At 38.7% G+C, this 19,403-nt stretch overlaps 1 protein-coding gene across 3 annotated transcripts; it reads right to left on the bottom strand.

Moving 5' to 3' along the window:
* Positions 1-427: 427 nt before the first annotated feature.
* LOC100247741 (mediator of RNA polymerase II transcription subunit 33A) lies at positions 428-17,384 on the bottom strand. 3 transcript variants are annotated; one of them, XM_019220042.2, is made up of 13 exons: positions 17,297-17,384; positions 16,774-17,172; positions 15,340-15,450; positions 13,450-13,788; positions 12,842-13,161; positions 12,650-12,741; positions 11,716-12,076; positions 10,135-10,345; positions 4,107-4,221; positions 3,738-3,914; positions 2,930-3,584; positions 2,408-2,614; positions 428-2,040 (listed from the first exon to the last, which is right to left on the bottom strand). In XM_019220042.2, the coding sequence occupies exons 2-13, from the start codon at positions 17,046-17,048 to the stop codon at positions 923-925; spliced, it is 3,981 nt and encodes a 1,326-aa protein (XP_019075587.1). In that variant the 5' UTR covers positions 17,049-17,172; positions 17,297-17,384; the 3' UTR covers positions 428-922. The 3 variants fall into 3 exon arrangements, with proteins under 3 accessions (XP_019075587.1, XP_010649855.1, XP_019075589.1); XM_010651553.3 differs by lacking the exon at positions 17,297-17,384 and having other exon boundaries at positions 3,738-3,899; positions 16,774-17,238; XM_019220044.2 differs by lacking the exons at positions 16,774-17,172; positions 17,297-17,384 and having other exon boundaries at positions 15,303-15,406.
* Between the last annotated feature and the right edge of the window lie 2,019 nt (positions 17,385-19,403).

The raw sequence follows: 19,403 nt of genomic DNA, 5'->3' as shown, positions 1-19,403 counted from the left end.
AGAATAAAAACACGCCAAAAAACAGGGGACGCTCCATATGTACACAGGCTGTGTACAAAAAAGGCCCAAAACAAGGCAACAAAAGAAAGATAAAGCCTAAGAAGAAATAGTTAAACAACAACCCGATCACTAAGGTAATAGTTGAATCCGGAGACTTGTTCCCAATCCAAGAACTTCGGATCAATCTTGTCAATTGCTTCATCTCCAAGCTCCAAGAACTTCAATGGAGGTGATTTCTTACCAAAAAAGGTGTCAAAGCCTGCAAAGAGTCACAAGAACTTGTTTATGCCAAATAACAAAACTGTTTTTGTCCAATTTCAATTTGGAGAAGGATGAAGAAGCTGCCCTGGCAAAAACAAAAGAACTTTGATTCAGAGGAGAGTTTGGCCCTGATGCCATTTCTAGAATCTAAAGAAACAAGAAAGAATTTTCTGTGAAATGAACTTTCATTCCTACGAGTAATTTATACATCAAATATCTTACATAGAGCTGATTACTAACCAATCCTCAGACAAACTACTAACACCTCCAATAGAGAACAACACATCTATTGACAGGTTCAACAAACTTAATACAAGTTAGCAAGTTATTATCAACACATCTAACTACTATTTCTTAACAGCAGTACTCAACTTTCATAACTCCAGTGCTTGTCCGAGTTCACTAGCATATCCACTTCATTGAAGATCAGCCACTTCAAGGTCATGGTTCCAAGTTCCATGTTAGTACATCACCTGAACCTTCCCTTTTTTCTTTAACAGAGAAGTTGCTACTACAATTCCTTGAAAATTTTCCGCTAAAACAAAATTCAGAACCTTCATCACAAAATGAAGTTTATTTATGCACAAATTTTCCTGGACAAGAGGCAGTGAACACTACTATATTCTATGGAGCACAATTACCATCATATATTGAAAAAGAATTATATCTCAGTTTCAATTATCAGTTCAGCAGCTGCAGCCATTGTACCAACCCCACCAATCCCCAGCAAAGCCAGAGCAAGCTCTTCTTCATTCCACTGCCTTAGCCCCTTGCTTAGTCTCTTCAATACATTGACGTCAACCTCCAGGACCCAGGTTGGAGTGCAACCAACCATCAGGCTTACAAACCCTGACACATATGCACGCCAAGTGGCACAATCACAACCCAGTGATATGTTCCCATCAAGGGCACTCGCAAGGAATTCCATATGGCTCCCAAGGATTTTTGGACGTCGCTTTGATGCTGATGATGATGAGTCCACACCCCACACAAAAGCTCCACAAAGCACTGTGAAGTATGCAAGTGCATACCCCCCAAGCATTGCAACCATTCCTCCTGACCCCTCTTCTTGTTCAGACCTGTGGACGGATATAAACCAAGATGGCAGAGTTTCTTTTATCAATGACTGAACCAGACCCAAGCCACCAGAGAGCCATACTAAAGAAGCTGCAAGTGAAGCAATGAGCTTCACTCTTGCCAGTGCTGCTCCAAGTGAAATTTGGCCATATTTCATTTCATTCTTAGCCTTCTTCAGCTTCTCTGATCTCTCTCCAGAAAGCTGACTACTTGCTATTTCTCTCACAAAATGCATCAAGAGGGAGACAATCTCTTCTGCCATGAAGACTACATCTCTGATAGACCGGTAGGCACGTAGATATAGAATCCCTGGGGCAACTGGAGAAATCCCACCACAAAAATGAGATCCAAATCCATGGCCAAGAAGGGCTCCCACACCACCATTGCTTGATATAGGAGTGGTTTTCAGGCCAAGTGTGGCAGTGAAGCAGCTTTTGAGAAGCTGTACCACTGCATCGCTGTTGTGGAGAAAGACTGTACGAGAAGCAGAAAAGACGAGAAAGTCACTCCAGCGCTTTGCCTTTTGGGTCCATAGGGAAGCTACAATTGGCATACAAGGCCATGGGCAATCTGCAGCAAGTGCCTCCAGGGCTGGGCCAGCCAGATTCAGAAAACGCTGTGAGGCTCTGTCAATCTTATAGGTTATGGTGAGGCTAGCAAAAGCAGCCAAGGGCAGTGGCAGGGTAGCTGGAGAGTTTCCTCCTGCAGAAATACGAGTTCCAGTCATAATAATGAATAACTATCATCTAACAACAGAACAGTAATCATTCTAATTCATGCCATTTCAACAGCCAAAACCTCTCCCTGACAACATTTAAGAGGATTATCTACAGACAATGCTTCAGCTCAAAATAAAGGGTGAACCAAGTGTTCTATTCACCAAGTGTATTTATCTATACTTTCAAGGCTCCCCACTTAAGGCACCATTCACTAGAACAGTAAGTCCAAGATGCTGCCTATGGGGTGGGGTGGGTTGGGGTAGGGCCCTTTGGTTCTTTTTCCTTCAAAGCATGCAATTTCATGAAACAAATAGAAGCATTAAGAACTTGTACTGGTCACAAGAGAAAACCTGCAGCAAGGCTTGGGACATCAACACCAGTGGCAGCTAGGATTTTCCTGATCTGTTCCTCAACATTAGACAGATTTGCAGCAGGGCTTGGCCAATCTGTTCCATTCATAAAAACTGGATTCCAGACACCTCGTGTTACTTCAGCCGAGAAGTAACTTATAATGGTTGCTAAAGATGCAGGAAGAAAATCAGCTAAATCTTTAAGCCCTGAAACAGTGAAAATTTCAAATTATTACACATATATACATGAAATAAGCCATGACAATTAGTGATGGTTTCTTTAGGATCGGGGACCACATTGAACCACACTGAAACTTTTCTTATTTTCTTGGGTTCCCAATTCAATCAAATTACAATGTCAGAAAATATCTTAGGTACCCTGTTGGACTGACTTTTGATCGTCTGCCAGGAACTCTCAGGTGAACTTTATTAGAAAGGAAAAAAAATCCATGTGGTGTCTCCCTCTGAATGTGGATTTAGATCACAACAATCACAAAAAATGAAATGAGACACCAGACTGACCTGTAGCCAGTTCACGAGGAGACAGCCTTCCATGGGCACAGGCTGTTAAAGCAGCATCAACCACAAAAGGTACAACTTCCAGGATATCCCATGCAGGTAATTTAGGTCTTAAAGGATCGTCACTTCCAGGTCCAGATGAACTACTACTTCCAGAAGTTACAGAAGACAATGACTGACTCCCTCTATTAATTTTTCTGAACATCATGTTGAGAAGCCCATCAACAATCTGATGAACAGGTGTTCCATGAACAAGACCTGAGAGGGTTGAAGCTATACATGCTTGATGCTGTCGATACCAGACTTTTAGTTTTGGAAATGAGTCCAAAAATATGGGTTGTTCAGATGATGAACTTGCAACACCTGAGAATCTTGTTTTATTTCGATTGTGGATAGTTCCAGAAGATACTAGGTGGGAGTTTCGAACTAATAGGAGGTATTCAGGAGTTAGTTGGGACCCAACTGGGGGTACATCCCCCACACCATGTTCGAGAGGTGGATGATTAAACCTCCATAGCTTTAGAAGAAGAGTAAATGCATTTGAAAAGATAGCATGGGCATTGATTTCTTCCCCTGTTGTGAGTGTCCATGAGACATTGGGCACACATGACCCAAAAACTTCACAGATTGGCATCAATGAACCAGCTAGATGAGGTACCTGGAAAGCATGGTAGAAAAACCTCACAGATTAGCTGACAAAACATGAACTATGCAGGAAATACCATTGTTCATCAAAGTATCTGGTCAAACCAACTAAAATTTTTTTCTCTATCAGCATAGTAGATGTTTGGTCAGTAGAAGCTTAACATACCAAGCCATGTAATGAGAAAATCTGGACACAATCAACAGAAGCTATTCCAACAAGAAGTATGTTCAGCATTGGAGCATAAGCTATCAAATGGCTGTCACTCCCAGAATAATCTGCTGGAACTGGTGGAGAAAGTAATCTAGTAATGAAATGAACAATGTGTTCCTGCAAGCATGCAGACTAGAATGTAATTACATATTTAGGGCAGATGGGTAGTCTGCAAAAAATAAATAAATCTTTAAACAATGAATAAGGATGAGTTTTGGGTTGGAGATTTAAATAAATATACAGGCATTTATGAATATTGCCTGGTGGAATTAGGTATCAAAGATTTAAAAATTCCATTCAAGTGTAAAAACATTTGCCTCATACCTGTATATTCCAGCCCCGAATCAAAGAGGCTCCACAAAGGATAGTAGCAGCAGATATCTTCTCATCATCTGATCCTCTGACTGCAATCTCAAATACTTTCTCGAGCTCTGCTAAACTTCCATCAAATTGATGAGCTTAAATTCAGTTGCTTTACTGTTGAGTAAATTTACAAAAAAGAGCATCTGATATACCTGGCTTCAGGAAAGAAAACAGTGTAACTGAAGACCAGGCCATACGCAAGTATAAGGGAATCTAAAAGTTATCACATAGAGGTTACCCTTAATTCTTTTGTTGAATGGAACCATCATCAATTAACAGAATGAATTGAACATAGAATGTCCAACCTCATGATGTGGTCAAAATGTGCTTGAGGAACATTTTTTTTTTTTTGCTTGATAGATAAAATGTGCTTGAGGAACATGGAAGTCAGTTTCATAATTTGCTTGCCCATCAAAATTGGTATCTAAGGGTTGGCTTGGGCATACAACCCCATCACTAAACCCCGAGGCATATCTTGCAGAGAATTCATCATTTAGAACCCAGTAAAAGTGATACCACAGGAATGTAAAATCACCAAGTAACATGGAACTTGACAAGGTCATTGACATGATATCTCTGAGTCTCAAAGTCAAAAGAGGAGCAGATATGAAACTTGATGACAGCAACTTAATAGGGAGAAGCTTTATGCAATAAGCCAAAACCCTAGGCCTCTTTTGTGGAATAATCATCATTCAAAAGTGAAGAAACTAAGAATAATTGAATTGGATATTCAATCGTATGTTTTTACATAATTGGGTTTCTATTTAACATGTACATAGAGAGAAAAATATGGAAACAAAAATAAAAATATGGAAAAAATAAAATCACACAAATCACCACAATATCTACCACAATTGGGGCCTCAATCACAATATCCTACAAATCACCTACAAATCATACCAGATTTCCACACTCCCCCCCAAGTTGGATCATGGATATTAATCATGTCCAACTTGCAAATAAAATCTTCAAAGCTTGATTTATGTAATCCCTTGGTGAATATATCTGCCAATTGTTCCCTTGTAGGGGTATAAGTCATGCAAATAGTCCCCTTCTCAATTTTCTCCTTTATAAAGTATCTATCCACTTCTATATATTTGGTCTTGTCGTGTTGAACAGGATAATGAAAAATAATAATGGCGGTTTTGTTGTCGCAATAGACTTTGCTGGGGAGTTTCTACTGTAATGTGTAGTTCTTCCAATAGTTTCTGCAACCATAGTTCTTCACACATACCTTGTGCAACTGCTCTGAATTCAGCCTCAACACTGCTTCTGGCTACTACACTCTGCTTCTTACTTCTCCATGTTACTAGATTCCCCTAGACATAGGTACAATATCCGATAGTAGACCTTTTGTCTTCTGCTGATTCTGCCTAATCTGCATCTGTATAGATCTCTACCTTCTTACTATCACCCTTCTTAAAGAATAGTCCTCTCCCTGGAGAACCCTTTAGACATCTGAGGATCTTATACACTGCTTCCAGGTGACTTTCCTTTGGTGAATGCATGGACTGGCTAACCACACTTATGGCGAAAGCAATGTCTGGTCTAGTGTGAGAAAGGTAGATCAGTCTACCTACTAGTCGCTGATATCTCTCTCCATCCATGGGTTTTCCGTAGCTTTCCGTCCTTTTTCTTGCCTTGATAGGAGTATCGCTTGGCTTGCAACCAAGCATGCCAGTTTCAGTCAACAAGTCAAGTACATACTTTCTCTGGGAAATACTAATGCCCTTTCTTGATCTGGCGATCTCCATTCCTAGGAAATACCGCATTTGGCCCAGATCATTTACCTCAAACTCTGTGGCTAAGACCTTCTTCAACCTCCCTACTTCTCCTGTGTTATCTCCAGTGAGAATGATGTCATTGACATACACGATTAGGATGGTCATCCTTCCATCGTTGGACTGTTTGAAGAACATAGTATGATCTGACTGTCCCTATTAGTATCCTTAGTTCTTAATCACCTTTGCAAATCCATCGAACCATGCTCTCGGTGATTGCTTGAGACCATATAAAGATTTCTTCAATTTGCATACCCTAGTTTCTTCTTCTTTCTTACAAAACCCTGGTGGTAGTGTCATAAACACTTCTTCTTCCAGCTCACCATTCAAAAAGGCATTCATGATAACGAACTGATGGAGTGGCCAGTCTAGGTTTGCTGCCAAGGATAAGAGAACTCGTATAGTGTTCAGCTTTGCCACTGGTGCAAATGTCTCGGTATAGTCGATGTCGTAAGTCTAAGTGAAACCCTTTGTAACCAGGCGTGCTTTGTATCGTTCTACTGTGTCATCCGCCTTATATTTCACTGTGAATACCCATTTACAGCCCACTAGTTTCTTCCCTCTTTGCAAAGTCATCACTTCCCAAGTCTCGTTTTTTTCCAATGCCCTTATTTCTTCCATCACTGCCTCTTTCCATTTTGAAATCTCCAAGGCTTCTTGAATGTTTTTAGGAATCTGGATTCTATCAAGGTTAGTTGTAAAAGCACGACACTTTGCAAAAAGAGCATTATAAGACACAAATTTCGAGATAGGATGGAGAGTACATGAACGAGGTTGCTTCCTAACAGCAATAGGTAAGTCATCTGTTACCTGATCAGGATTGGAGCCAGACTCCCAAGGGGTTAGAACTATCACCGGTTCTGACTATTTTAGTGCTTCGGAGGTGAGTATCTCATTGGACTTCGATTTTGACCTCCTTGAGTAGACGAGTGTTTCCCTATTTGTCTGTATTTCTGTATCTCTCTCTGAGTTCAAGTGTCCTTCTATATTAGGCGAAGGGGTAGATATAAGGCACGGAGTGGATTTGAACACAACAACATCAAGGTAGTCTAATGTTAAGGGTGGTCTAGCTTCACTCACGGACTCCCCCTGAAGCGAGTAGTAGGGAGTATGCTCAAAGAATGTGACATCTAGGCTAACATATAATTTCTGTGAAATTGGGTCATAGCATTTGTAACCCTTTTGTATGGAAGAGCAGCCAAGAAAGACACATTTAAGTGCTGGGATCCAATTTGTTCCGCTTAGGTGCGTGAATGTGGACAAACACAGTGGACCCAAAGACACAAAGTGGAAGATGTGCACCGAGTCTAGAATGGGGAAAAAACTCTTGGAATTTCTAGAGGGGTGTGACAAAAGATAGGACCCAACTAGGCATTCGGTTAATAAGGTATGTGGCTGTCAAAATGGAGTCACCCCAAAATTGTGAGGGCATGTGAGAGGTAAACAACAAGACACGAGCAACTTCAAGAATATATCTATTTTTCCATTCTGCAATCCCATTTTGTTGAGGGGTGTCAACACAAGAACTTTGATAGATAATACCATTTTCTTGTAGGTAAGTGCTCAAGAAGTGATTGAAATACTCAGTACCATTATCAGTATGAAGAATTTGAATTTTGATGTGAAACTGAGTTTGTATCATAGAGTGAAAGTTCATGAAGACTAATCGAACCTTAATTGATTTTATAGAGTGGGTGTGTATGCATTAAAGGAGAGGATTTTTTTTGTTTTTTCCCTTGTTGTATGGACCTTTTTGTAAGGGGGTAAGTCCCTTTATACTGTAATTCGGTGGGTCGCTATTTTAGCGCCTCTTTGCAATACAATTATATACTTATTGATAAAAAAAAAAATGAAGACTGATCGAACCTCAGTTTTTATCAGTCAACAAATATACCCAACACAGGCGAGTGTGATCATCAATAAAAGTAATAAACCATTTTTTATGAGTCCTATTAGGGGTACGTGAGGGTCCCCATAGATCACTATGAATTAGAGTAAATGGTATGAATGGTTTATACTTAGATTTAGGAAAAGACGCACGATAGTGTTTGGCAAGTTCACACACTTCACACTGAAAATCTCATGAAGCTTTATTTGAACATAGTGAAGGAAATAAATGTTGCAAGTACTGAAAACTAGGATGACCCATCCTTTTGTGAACAAAAGTTCACTTTCCCTAGGACGAGATGCAGAATTACAAATAGTAGGACACTATCCAAGCACATCAATTTCGTCGAAGTAATATAGACCCTCACGTTCCTTAGCACTGCTAATCATCTTCCCCGATAATAGGTCCTGAAAAACACAATGAGAGGGTAGGAATTTAGCTGAGCAATATGACTATTTGGTTAACTGGCTAATAGACAGTAAATTGCAAGATAAATTAGGAACATGTAGGACAGGGTTGAGAGTAAGACTCAGAAATACAAATACGCTCTTTGCCAACAACTGGGGATAAAGTACCATCTGCAATTTTTACTTTTAAATTACCGGCACAGGGAGAGTATGTAGAAAATAAATTATGAGCATTACTCATATGATCAGATGCACTAGAGTCAATAATCCAGGGAGTAATATGAGACATGGTACTAAGAGCTGTCAAAAAGGTACCTTTATGGGCTAAAGAACCAGAGGACAGAGTAGTAGAAGACTGACCAGAGGCCTAGAAATTAGAAAAAAGCTCATATAATTTCGCAAACTGGTCGGAATTAAACCCCACACTAGAAGTTGACTAATGAATTTCTATGGGTGTTTTGTCTACCTGGGTTTCGGTGGAGGCCTGATGACTATGGGCTTTATTGGGTTGTCTGGGCTTCCAATCCGCGGGCTTGCCATGTAAAGTCCAACAAGTGTCTTTAGTGTGACCCATTTTGCTCACAATAGGCCCTTTTCGATTGTCTTAGGCCTGATCCAGCGTGAGGCCCACCAAATCCAGCATGAGGCCCACAGGTTACAAGGGATGAAGCCTCGAGCCTAGTCATGAGATGTTCCCTCAACACCACTCTCCTTCTGCTTTCCTCTCATTGCACCTAGGAGAAGACCTCTCGGATGGAAGGCAGCGGCCGACAACTGAGAACTCTGTGTCTGACGTTGTCAAGCTCGCGGTTCAACCTCGCTAGAAACTCGAAGACTCTCTCGTTCTCCATCTTCTTCTTGAAGCACACACTGTCGCCCGTGAACTCCCATTCCTCTTCGCAGTTGAGATCGAGATCTTGCCACAAACCTAGCATCTCGGTGTAGTATTCTGTGACTTCCCAAACTCCTTGCTTCATTTGCCAGAGCCACGTCTTGAGTTCAAAGATTTGGGAAACATTCTCGGCATCGGAGTATGTTTCCTGTATCGCATCCCACACATCCTTTGTCGTCGGGAGAAACATATACGTTTTGCCAATGGTTGGCTTCATGGAGTTAATCAAGCATGAGGTGATGAAGGAGTTTTCGGACCGTCATTTCTAGGATGTTGTTGCATCGGTCGAAGGTGGTCGTCGAGTCTCGCCGGTAAGAAACCCTAGCTTTCCCTTTCCGTCAATTATAAGCTTGATTGTCTGTGCCCACTCTCTGTAATTTTTACCATTTAATTTTTCAATGGTAAGATGGAGTGGGGAGTTGTCGAATGCACCGGCCGAGCCCATTGAGGAGTTTATCTCCGACTCTCTTTCATGGGTTGCCGATTGACTGGACTCATGGTTATCTCCTTTTTGGGCAACCATGAATGATTAGGGTTTTAGAGCAATCCGGGCTCTAATACCATGAAGAAACTGAGAATAATTGAATTGTATATTCAATCGTATGTTTTTACATAATCGGGTCTCTATTTAACATATACACAGAGAGCAAAATATGGAAACAAAAATAAAAATATGGAAAAAATAAAATCACACAAATCACCACAATATCTACCACAATATCTACCACAATTGGGGCCTCAATCACAATATCCTACAAATCACCTCCAAATCATACCAGATTTCCACAAGAAGCAAATTACAAAGAAACTGCATCAATGCAAATTGCCGTCAAATGGAACTACATAGGGTCATTGCTATTGTAATGGACTAATGGTAGCTCTAGTTCTCAAATTAAGCAAAGAAGCACAGATGATTGATGGCAATAGATCAACCACTAGAAGTGTTGTACAAATGCGACTCCAATTAAAATAATATGGATTAATTAGCTGTAACCTTTAAGAGGGATAAGTGTAAGTTTACCTTGAAGCTGGAGTTGAAACCAAAGCATTTATCATTACTGGAGAAAGTGGGGCCCCCTTCATAAATGATGACCAACCAAGCACTTGAGGAGGAATGCTATGAGGTATTTGGTTGATGCGTCCATTCACATAGCCTGGCCAGAAATATGCTGATGTGTCCAACAGATTTCTGGCAATACAAGCCTCAACTATTAGATGGCGCATGTTTCCAGCTGCAAACAAGGATACAAGATGGACTAGGATTAAGAAACTTAATAATACCACAAACAGAAACACTGATCCAAAAGCAAAAACAACATGCAGCGTAACCTTGAAGTCAAATAGGGACCTTAAAATACCTGTGAGTAAGAGAAGAACCTTCACAAATTTCAAAACAGAGATTATAAAGTTAAAAAAAATATCTTAGCTACCCAACAAGTAGATCAAAACTATATGATACATTCAAAGGTCTGACCAAGAGGTCAGAATTTCAGATTTTTTTTCTTTATTTTTGATTGAAGAGAATGGGTTCAGTTCATTAGAATCAACTGTTGTGCTTCAATATAGTTTATTTATTTAAAATTTCATTCATCCTAGATTAAGCAGATAGTTTATTGGAATTAGCCTCACTGGCCCTCACATGGTTTTTGTTAAACAGGCATAAAGGGTGGTGTGTAGGCATACTGGCATAGAAAATCACTTTACCATGTAAGATAGAAAAGTTAACTCTCTCTCTCTCATGAGAAATTCAGAAGATTTACCTTTATAAGACATCTAATCCTATTCTATTTGAGGTGTCTTTGCACTGCCAACCTCCTCACATGAGGCCGCTTAGGGAGGCCTCCAGATACCAAACAAAGAAGAGTATGTTGGTGTCTCTTCTTCTGTAAGTTCATTTACAGACCAACCTCTCCTGTATACTTGTTCTTCAAAGAAAAAGCAATACTTGTCTAGTTCTCTTCAGAAAATGCTAATACATTTCTATCTGGTTTCTAGGAATGGGAAATCTGAATGAGGCACAAATGCTGTCAAGGATTTACAACAGTGTTTTGCATTTGATCTCTACTTTCAATCTCCCATTATTTATTTTACAACTTCGAAGATTTTTCAAGACTTCAAAAAGATTCCTATTCCTATATTGTAATCATCATTTCTTAGTCGGGAGATGAATAAGATCGCAGGAGCTCTGTCATGCATGCAAGTATTAGGGGTTTCAACCAACAACCCCACAGAAACTGATATAGTAAGGATAAACTCCAAGGAACATGGAAGTGGAATCAAATGAAATCCAAGTCATCACGGTGGGGTTACTGATTTGATTTTAAGTTGCCTTTGTTCTCTAACATCAATCTCATCAAATCATCATCAGGATATTAGGTTCCTTTTGACAGCCAAGAAAAATCCAGTGAAGCATGGATCTAACAATAAGATCAATCAGAATGACTCACATAAGATACTCATGGGAGGCACTCTGAGTGGACCTAACCTCAGTACCATGCACCTAAACTACATGTGATATAATACAATGTTAGTTTAAACTTTTCCCAAGCTGAAAAGTTTCTTTGAATTTCCTGATGACATATAAGAATCATATTTTACTTACAACAGTTGATTGGCATATCTTTCATGCTGATGAATTCAAAGTATGCACTCCCAACATTGATGCCTGAAACAAGCATCATCGCTTTTGCAGCAGCTTGGTTGGCCGCAGAAATAACAGATTGGGGTGGAGTCAGCAAGCCCTCATAGTCACCCAGCATCTGTAAGCTGGAAACTAAATCCTTGCGACACTTCCCTGGAACATGCTTTTCTTTCCAGTGATTTGTGGGGTGGCGTTCTGTCTCATCATTTGGTGCACTTTCCTCCTCCTCAATAAGATCAGCAACCACAAGAGTCGTGATAGAGAGTAACAAGCACAAGCGAGTATCAAGGCGAGGCATAGGACCCTCAATGGGATCCCTTTCCTGACAATAGTAGAAAAATAGAATAAGAAACATCAATTAAAGAAACTTCTTGAAATAGAAATATGTGACACCCACTAAAACTCAGAGGATGATGCTCCCTCACACTCACAACGGTCAATCCAGTCCTCCAGTTGATCAAGATGGTTCAATAAGGAGCCACTTACACAGGTATAGAGTAAAGTTCTCAGATCTAAAGGACACATCCTCAGATGCATTCTCTTTTACACAATCACCAGCATCCACAATGCTGCCAACCCCAAGGCAAGATCTAGGTCAATCCTAACCCCAGTTGACATTGAAATGAATATCCTAGAATTTCGTTACAATACTGAAATTTTTCAGCAAAACCACGCAAATTAACTAACCTAGCATTAAATTAACTTGAAATTTTTAAATGTTAATTCAAGGTTGGTTTCAGACTGAAGAACCACAAGGACTGTATAAGGTGTAGGGGCTTTTGCATGAATACATCAAGGAAGCAACATAATTTTATCATCATGAAAATTTAACATAAATTTGTATCACTATTCATGGAAAAATAAAGTCATCGGTTCAGCTTTAATCAGTCCTGACCCTTTGAACAAGACGAAGAGCTGCAATCCAAAGACCCAAAAAGGTGTCATGCCAGGTGGTGCCATTAATTGCTTGAAGAACCTTTATCAAACCTGTACAAAATAAAAACATGGATTTACATTATGATAGTTACTGTTTTGTATATTCCAGTGAAAAAAATATTTCAAGGATACAGGACAAAAACTTATTTACCTGTAATAGTTTCAATAGCACTTGTTGCAGAAACTAGCGATCCATCCATGGCATCTTCTAATACTAGATCAAGAGGAAGCCAAAGAGCAGAGCGACTAGCCCCATGGCAGAGACCAGCAGAAGAAGCCAGAGATCCAAAAGCCATAACTGCATGGAACTTTTGCAGGGAACTTGATTTACATTTCCGAGACAAGACTATGCGAGTGTCTGATGTCAAGTGCAGAAGAGCCTCCGGAGTTATAACTTTTGAATTTCTCAATGCAGATGAATTTGCTCCAAGCAGCTGTATCCGCTGGAGGAAAACAACCCAATGTGTGGGCCTGGCAAAGCAGCAAAGGGGTAAAAAGTAAAATATCCCTCACTCAAGTCAAATTCTGTGGGGGACAAGGATTTAGTAATGGAAAAAAACATGATAACCTGTACAAAAAAAATATGGCCCTCTATGGAATAGAAAGGCAAAGTAAACTTGTGCAGCGAATCCCAACTAGTTGTGAGAAGATTTTATAATGTGAATTGAGTTGAGTATTTTGCATTCAAAAGATATGTCAAAATCCAAACGAAATTCACCAATAAAAAAGAAGAATTGTAGAAGGGCACACAGTTCTTACATGTTTCGGCGTGCCAAGTATAAAATCTTAGAAGTTGCTTTATTTTGCAAAAATTGCCCAATTAAATCAATGGCCATGACCGTATTTATTTTCTGCAATCTTTCATGAAGGTCAGTCCTCTTCTCATCATAATCATCATGACTGTCTATTTCCATGTCATTAGCCCATTTAGACTTCTTTTCTGGGGTTAGTTCAATCAATCCTTCGTCATCTAATGATGCGTCAAGCAACATCAGTACCATCGAAAAAATAAATTCAACCACAAGAATCCCCGGTTCACTAGCTTGCAGACCAAATGCCAAGGAAAGATGAAGAACACTGTCTATGAATTTCATGTCTCTGCATGAAGAAAATAGATCAGAAATCACAAAAATAAATAATGATCATTATTAGTAGAATATGATATGGAACATCACTAATAGTCATATTTATCTTCTTTTTTTTTTTTTTTTTTGATAGGTAAACAAAAGTGTACATATATAAAGAAAGGGGGCCCAAAAGGCATCCCAAAGCACACAGGAAGTATACAACAAAATCCTAAAGGCAAAACCAAAAGCAAAGAGGGGTGACAAAAAAACAACACCCGCCCTCACCTAGAGCTCAACCAATCAAAAAACGCTTTGTCCAAGACCAGAAATTACAAACAAAAGAGTTTTTTAACCTCTAGATCGATAGCTTCTCGTTCTCAAAGGCAAGCTTGTTTCTTCCTTCCAAGTAGATCAAGTAGGTCAAAATAATTTTTTGAAGCAGTTAGGCATATTTGTCTCATGTAGGTCAAAAGAATAGAAAATCAAAACAGTAACAATCATAATGTACTAACTGCTCAAGTAGGACAAAAGAATAGCACTAACTGCTCCAAAACAGATTTTTTTCTAAATGGCTTAATAATTGACTAAACGTGTAGGGAGCAAAAAAAATTTAAAAGAAACAAAACAAGAGATTTCATGCAACCTAAATTCAGGATTGCATGCATTTTCTGAAACAGATTACAGACATGCGAAACACTAGAGTAAATAAATATGTTGCAGAAACTTTTGATAGATCTGGGCTGCAGATGGAAGAAATGATAAAATAAAATGACAACTTGGTGGCAGTTGTATGCCACAGGCACTGATCCTTAGAGCAATTTTCAACTACCTCTCGGTATTCTACTTATCTTGAATGCTCTCTTCTTCAACATCACCAAACCTTTATGATTATCATTCTACAACTATTTTCTATGTCCTTTTTATTAGTTTGACTTGAAGTTGACAAAGTTGCATACTATACCCAATACATGGGAAAGCATTATGATGAGAGTATTTTTCAGTTGTCAAAGTATGGAGGTCAAACACACAGTCACAGAATACTAGATAGCCACAAGTATACAGCCCATTAACATTTTGGTTAGTCACAACAGCTACATAGTACAGAATTCTAGCTGCGCAAGGCAGCAACCTGGGTGTTGCCTAGTTTAACTCTAAGTATATATTAAGTAATCCAAGTGTCACTTATCAAAAAAAAGTAATGCAAGTGTCACATGTAATACACAATTCAGGAAATGCAAGTGTTACAAGTAATCCAAATATGATTAAACCACAGAAGATTTGCTACTAATGCTCATTGTCGAATTGAAACAATATTCCTAACTTCGACTGAATGCAATATCTTCATGTCATGTTCAAGGTACCTACATGAATAAATCAATAATAACATTTTCCTGTTTTGGCATATCCATCACAAGGTAGAATTAATCATCAGGAAGAGTAATAACCACATAATATTGATAAATTCTCTTATATCTGAAGTTTAAAGAGGACAAAGTAGCAAATTAAAGGATATTGACAATGTGGAACAAGTAGAATATTACTTACTCTGTTCTTCACATAGCAAAACAAAAATCAAACTCACTTTTGATAATTTGGGCCATCAATTAGAGATTTAAGTGTGAAGGCATGTCTCTTAATGAGTTCCAAATAAAGCCTATATGCTGTTGGACGAGAATGCCGACTTGGAATGACCCTGTAAAAATTCGACAATATAATGATTGTCATAATGATGCACCATTGAAAAATAAATGGAATAAGAACTAGGAAACAAAAATACTCTTCAGGAAGCACTTTGTTATTTGACAGAATGTAATACCATTTTGCAATTCTAAACTAAATTATACTGATTTCAAGAGGTGAAGAAGTACAAAATGACAAAAAGGCAGTAAGGCCTCAGAAATTGTGGGATTACAAAGATACCTTAAAAAACAAATGAACTGCAGCAAAACCAACAGATCCAGATTAAACATACATGGAATTTGTTCTCATCCCAATGTTATATTAAACTCAAAGCCACCACAAGAACAAGAAGAAATTCAGGCGGTTACTAACCTCAAAGCCTAGAAACTACCAAAATAGTAAAGTCATTAAAGTCATCATTGACATTGCCAAGCTCCTCCATACAGCAGAAAATAGTCAAAAATTGCAAAGAGTTCCCAATAAATAAGTACTACATAGGAGGATGCAAGAAACTTAAGGCAGAAGACTAAGAAGAAACCTGTGGACAGGAGGAAGCGAAAACTCCATGCAACTGTACTTAACCATTTGACTTCGTTATGTTAAGTTCTTCACATTTGAGAAAAAAGAAAACACAAAGACAACAAAAACAACAACAAAGACATAAAACTCAAAATTCAGTTTCCTTTTCTTTTCCTCCATGTTCTCATAAAAAATTGTCTGCTACATCAGTGGACCCATTTTAAAAAATGTCATAAATGGGAGAAACAAGCGTATTATTAAAGAGAATGACTCCAACCAGCACGGAAACAACATGTACAATGGTAGGGATTCTGCCAAAAGAAGAAAAACGGAAAGGAAAAAGAAGGAAGAGAAACAATCACTACCACCTACTGGTTGGTTGCCGAGAAAGATGAAGACAGAAAATGAAACACAATCTTGAGAATTTCGTCTTTTGATCCTTTTGTTTTCGAATAGCTGCAAAATCTCCGCTCAACTAAGCCACTAGTTGTAGGTAGCAACCTTGATGGGAGTTTTTCCATGTTGCTTTACCAAACAGTGAAAAAGATCAAGATTCAAAATTCGATTTTCTGTTTTGCTTTCCCACAAACCAATCACCGAAACATGCCAACCCAAATCAAAACTTATGAAAACCCACATAGTAAATGATAAAAAAATTAACATAAAAACCAATGCAAACAATCTCCAACACCCCACCCATTTAGAATCATTTAAAAAAACCAAAAAAAAAAAAAAAACACCCACAACAGAACCGCCAAAAAGCTCCCCATAAAACAAAATCACAAACAAAACAAAAACAACGTCCGAGAAGAGAGACCTGGTAGAAAGCAGAGCTAGAACGGGCATGGGAGGCACGATCTTTATCATCAAAGCCTTCTCCAGAAACTTCCAGGCAATTGGAACATTGTTTCCCCAACAGATATGCGAAACCAGAAGGTTTGCGACCTCCACCGAGGGCAGCGACACTCCTGCCGAACTCAAACTCGACGACAACTGTACGGCCCAAAGCAGAGGATCACTACCCTTTTCCTGTGCCACGTTGGTGTGCTCTAGGATATTGTCCCATATACTGGTGTGTACGGACACCGCCATTTCTCGGTCCTGTGTCGGCTCCGAAACGCCGAAATTTCGGGCTGAGAATTACAGATTTACAGTACGTCGGCCATGGCCGGGCCTCTGGTCTTCGTGACTCCTGAAATTTGCAATATAATTGGGTCTGATATGTAAAAAGTCAACAGAATGAGGGGCATCAGTGGGATTAAAATATCATTGTGAGACCCAATTAATAATGAACCATTGTAGATCATACTTTATCACATCCTACTACACTGTGAACTTACCATTTTGGCCCTGTACAATTGTAGGGTTTACTAAAATGTCTGGGGGGCAACTTGATCCTTTTAGCCACCCTTTTGAGAAGATTTGGGGATTATACGGCGGCATCCAAATTCATTCCCCTCTTGGCTACCAAGACCCAAGTTCCAACTTCCAAGTAACCTTTTCCCTTTTGGGGTCAACATGTGAGGGTAAAATTGTAATTTTATTAATTAAATTATGAACCTATTTCACATATTAGGTAACTCTCCCTTTGGAAAGCATCTTACCGTTTAAAAAAGGTAAATGTCAATTATATCTCCATTATAACCCTTCACTATCTATATTGAAATCTAAATCTTTGGATGATCGTATAAATAAATAAGATTAAAATAGAATAGTATGATTGAACGAGACTCGATATACAACCATAAAACTTAAAAAAAAAAAAAAACGAAAATATATATATATATATATATGACAACTTGATCAGATATTTTTTTAATGAAAACTTAATTTTTGATATCATATTATTATGGTATGACCCTTTAAAAATTAAGATGAATATGTATAACAAGCCATGAAACATGTTTTTTCTCGATAAGGAAACATAGTCAGCAACCTCTTCTAATTTTTTAATTAACTAATGAACCTATTTTTTAGGTATATAGGAATTCAATCTATTTGGATAATTTTCCAAGTATTACATGCTAAATAATCGAATCGATATCTATCAATTTCTTTATGTATCTTTGAATATGTATAATGAAATACGAATCATTGAATCATGTTACAAATAAATAAGATTAAAATAGAATGGTAAAATTGAATAAGACTTAATATAAAGTATATATGTGGCACCAATTGATTAATACTTTTTTAATTCTTATAAAAAAAATAATAAATAAATAAAAAGCTTTTGATAACACAAAATTATGGTACGACCCTACAAAATTTAAAATGAATGTCACTTATAAACTAATAAATGTATATAATTGTATGACAAGCCATGAAACAAGTTCTTTCCCTGCGAGGAAATAAAGTGAGCAGCCTCTTCAAAGTTCAAACCATAAATCATTATCCGATCTTTTAGGTTTTTCTTTCCCCCATCTTCCTCATAATGCCCACCACCAAACCCCAAACACTCGATACAATCCCAACCCTCTCTTTTTCAGATTTTTGCCCACTGTTCTTTATATTGTGGGACAGTGCCCTTAAAAAAATGTGGTGGTTAGGGTAGGTAGGGGATGAAGACAGGGTCTTGTAGACATAACACGGTTGGTGGTGGCAAGTGATGAATCATGACATTGCTTTGGATATAGGATAAAGTGAAAGCCCTTTTTCCCCTCTTTTCCAACCGAACCCTGGTGCTGATTTATGGCAAATTCGTCCAGACCTCACCTTATATGCAAGATTCTCCCCGGTAGGTAAGCCCTAGTGGCCTCATCACTCATGAGTTAGGCTTTCATGGCTCATTTGACAATGAAATTATGGGACCATCTCCTTCCCTTTCGTCATTTAATCCCTCCAAATTAATGGTATGATTAGGTGAGCATGAAAGTCATGGATGGGAGTGGGTTTTCTCCTTTTCTTTTCATGGGGTAATTGTGTTCGTAAGTTTGATTAAAGATAGTAAGGTGATGGCTTGGGGGAATATGTGGAGGGTTGATAAAGAAGTGGGTTTGGTGGGAGGGGTTGGTCAGCTACACGGACAAATCAGTAACCGTAAGCATAAGGAAATCCAAGTTGGTACGATTTGAGGGCGGCGGATCACTCTTGCATGAGAAAAAGAAATGGGGGGTTGACGTTTTGTATAATTAATGTGGGGTGCCGTAGGACCACACCTTAAGCCTAAGGCTGCCAAGATAAGCAAGCAGGCAAGCATCATGGGAAGTGGTCCAAGTGGGGCGTGAGATCTTTTTTAGCATTGACATAAAATAATGGGGGAAGAGGAAAGAGCAAGAGTGGAGCTACATAGCTCATATCTCCTCCTCACACACCCAAATGGAATATCAAACACAGGCCAGACAAAATTCAATTGTTTGGCAAATAGGATGTTCGAAGTTACAATTTTGAATGTACGCTTTCAAACATTCTAAGGGTTATTTGTTTTTTGGCTTAATAAAAAAAAAT

Source organism: Vitis vinifera, chromosome 5 (assembly GCF_030704535.1).
Source record: "Vitis vinifera cultivar Pinot Noir 40024 chromosome 5, ASM3070453v1".
Lineage (NCBI taxonomy): Eukaryota > Viridiplantae > Streptophyta > Magnoliopsida > Vitales > Vitaceae > Vitis > Vitis vinifera.
This window is presented reverse-complemented; position numbering and strand designations above follow the sequence as displayed.

Bases quoted from the DNA above. Each gene is read 5' to 3' on its own strand.
- LOC100247741 (XM_019220042.2), bottom strand. From the start codon at position 17,048: ATGGCGGTGTCCGTACACACCAGTATATGGGACAATATCCTAGAGCAC. The intron at 13,789-15,339 runs GTGAGTTTGATT...TTCTTCATGCAG, and splicing joins GATGGCCCAAATTATCAAAA to AGACATGAAATTCATAGACA. The intron at 12,077-12,649 runs GTCAGGACTGAT...TACTATTGTCAG, and splicing joins CTCTTCGTCTTGTTCAAAGG to GAAAGGGATCCCATTGAGGG.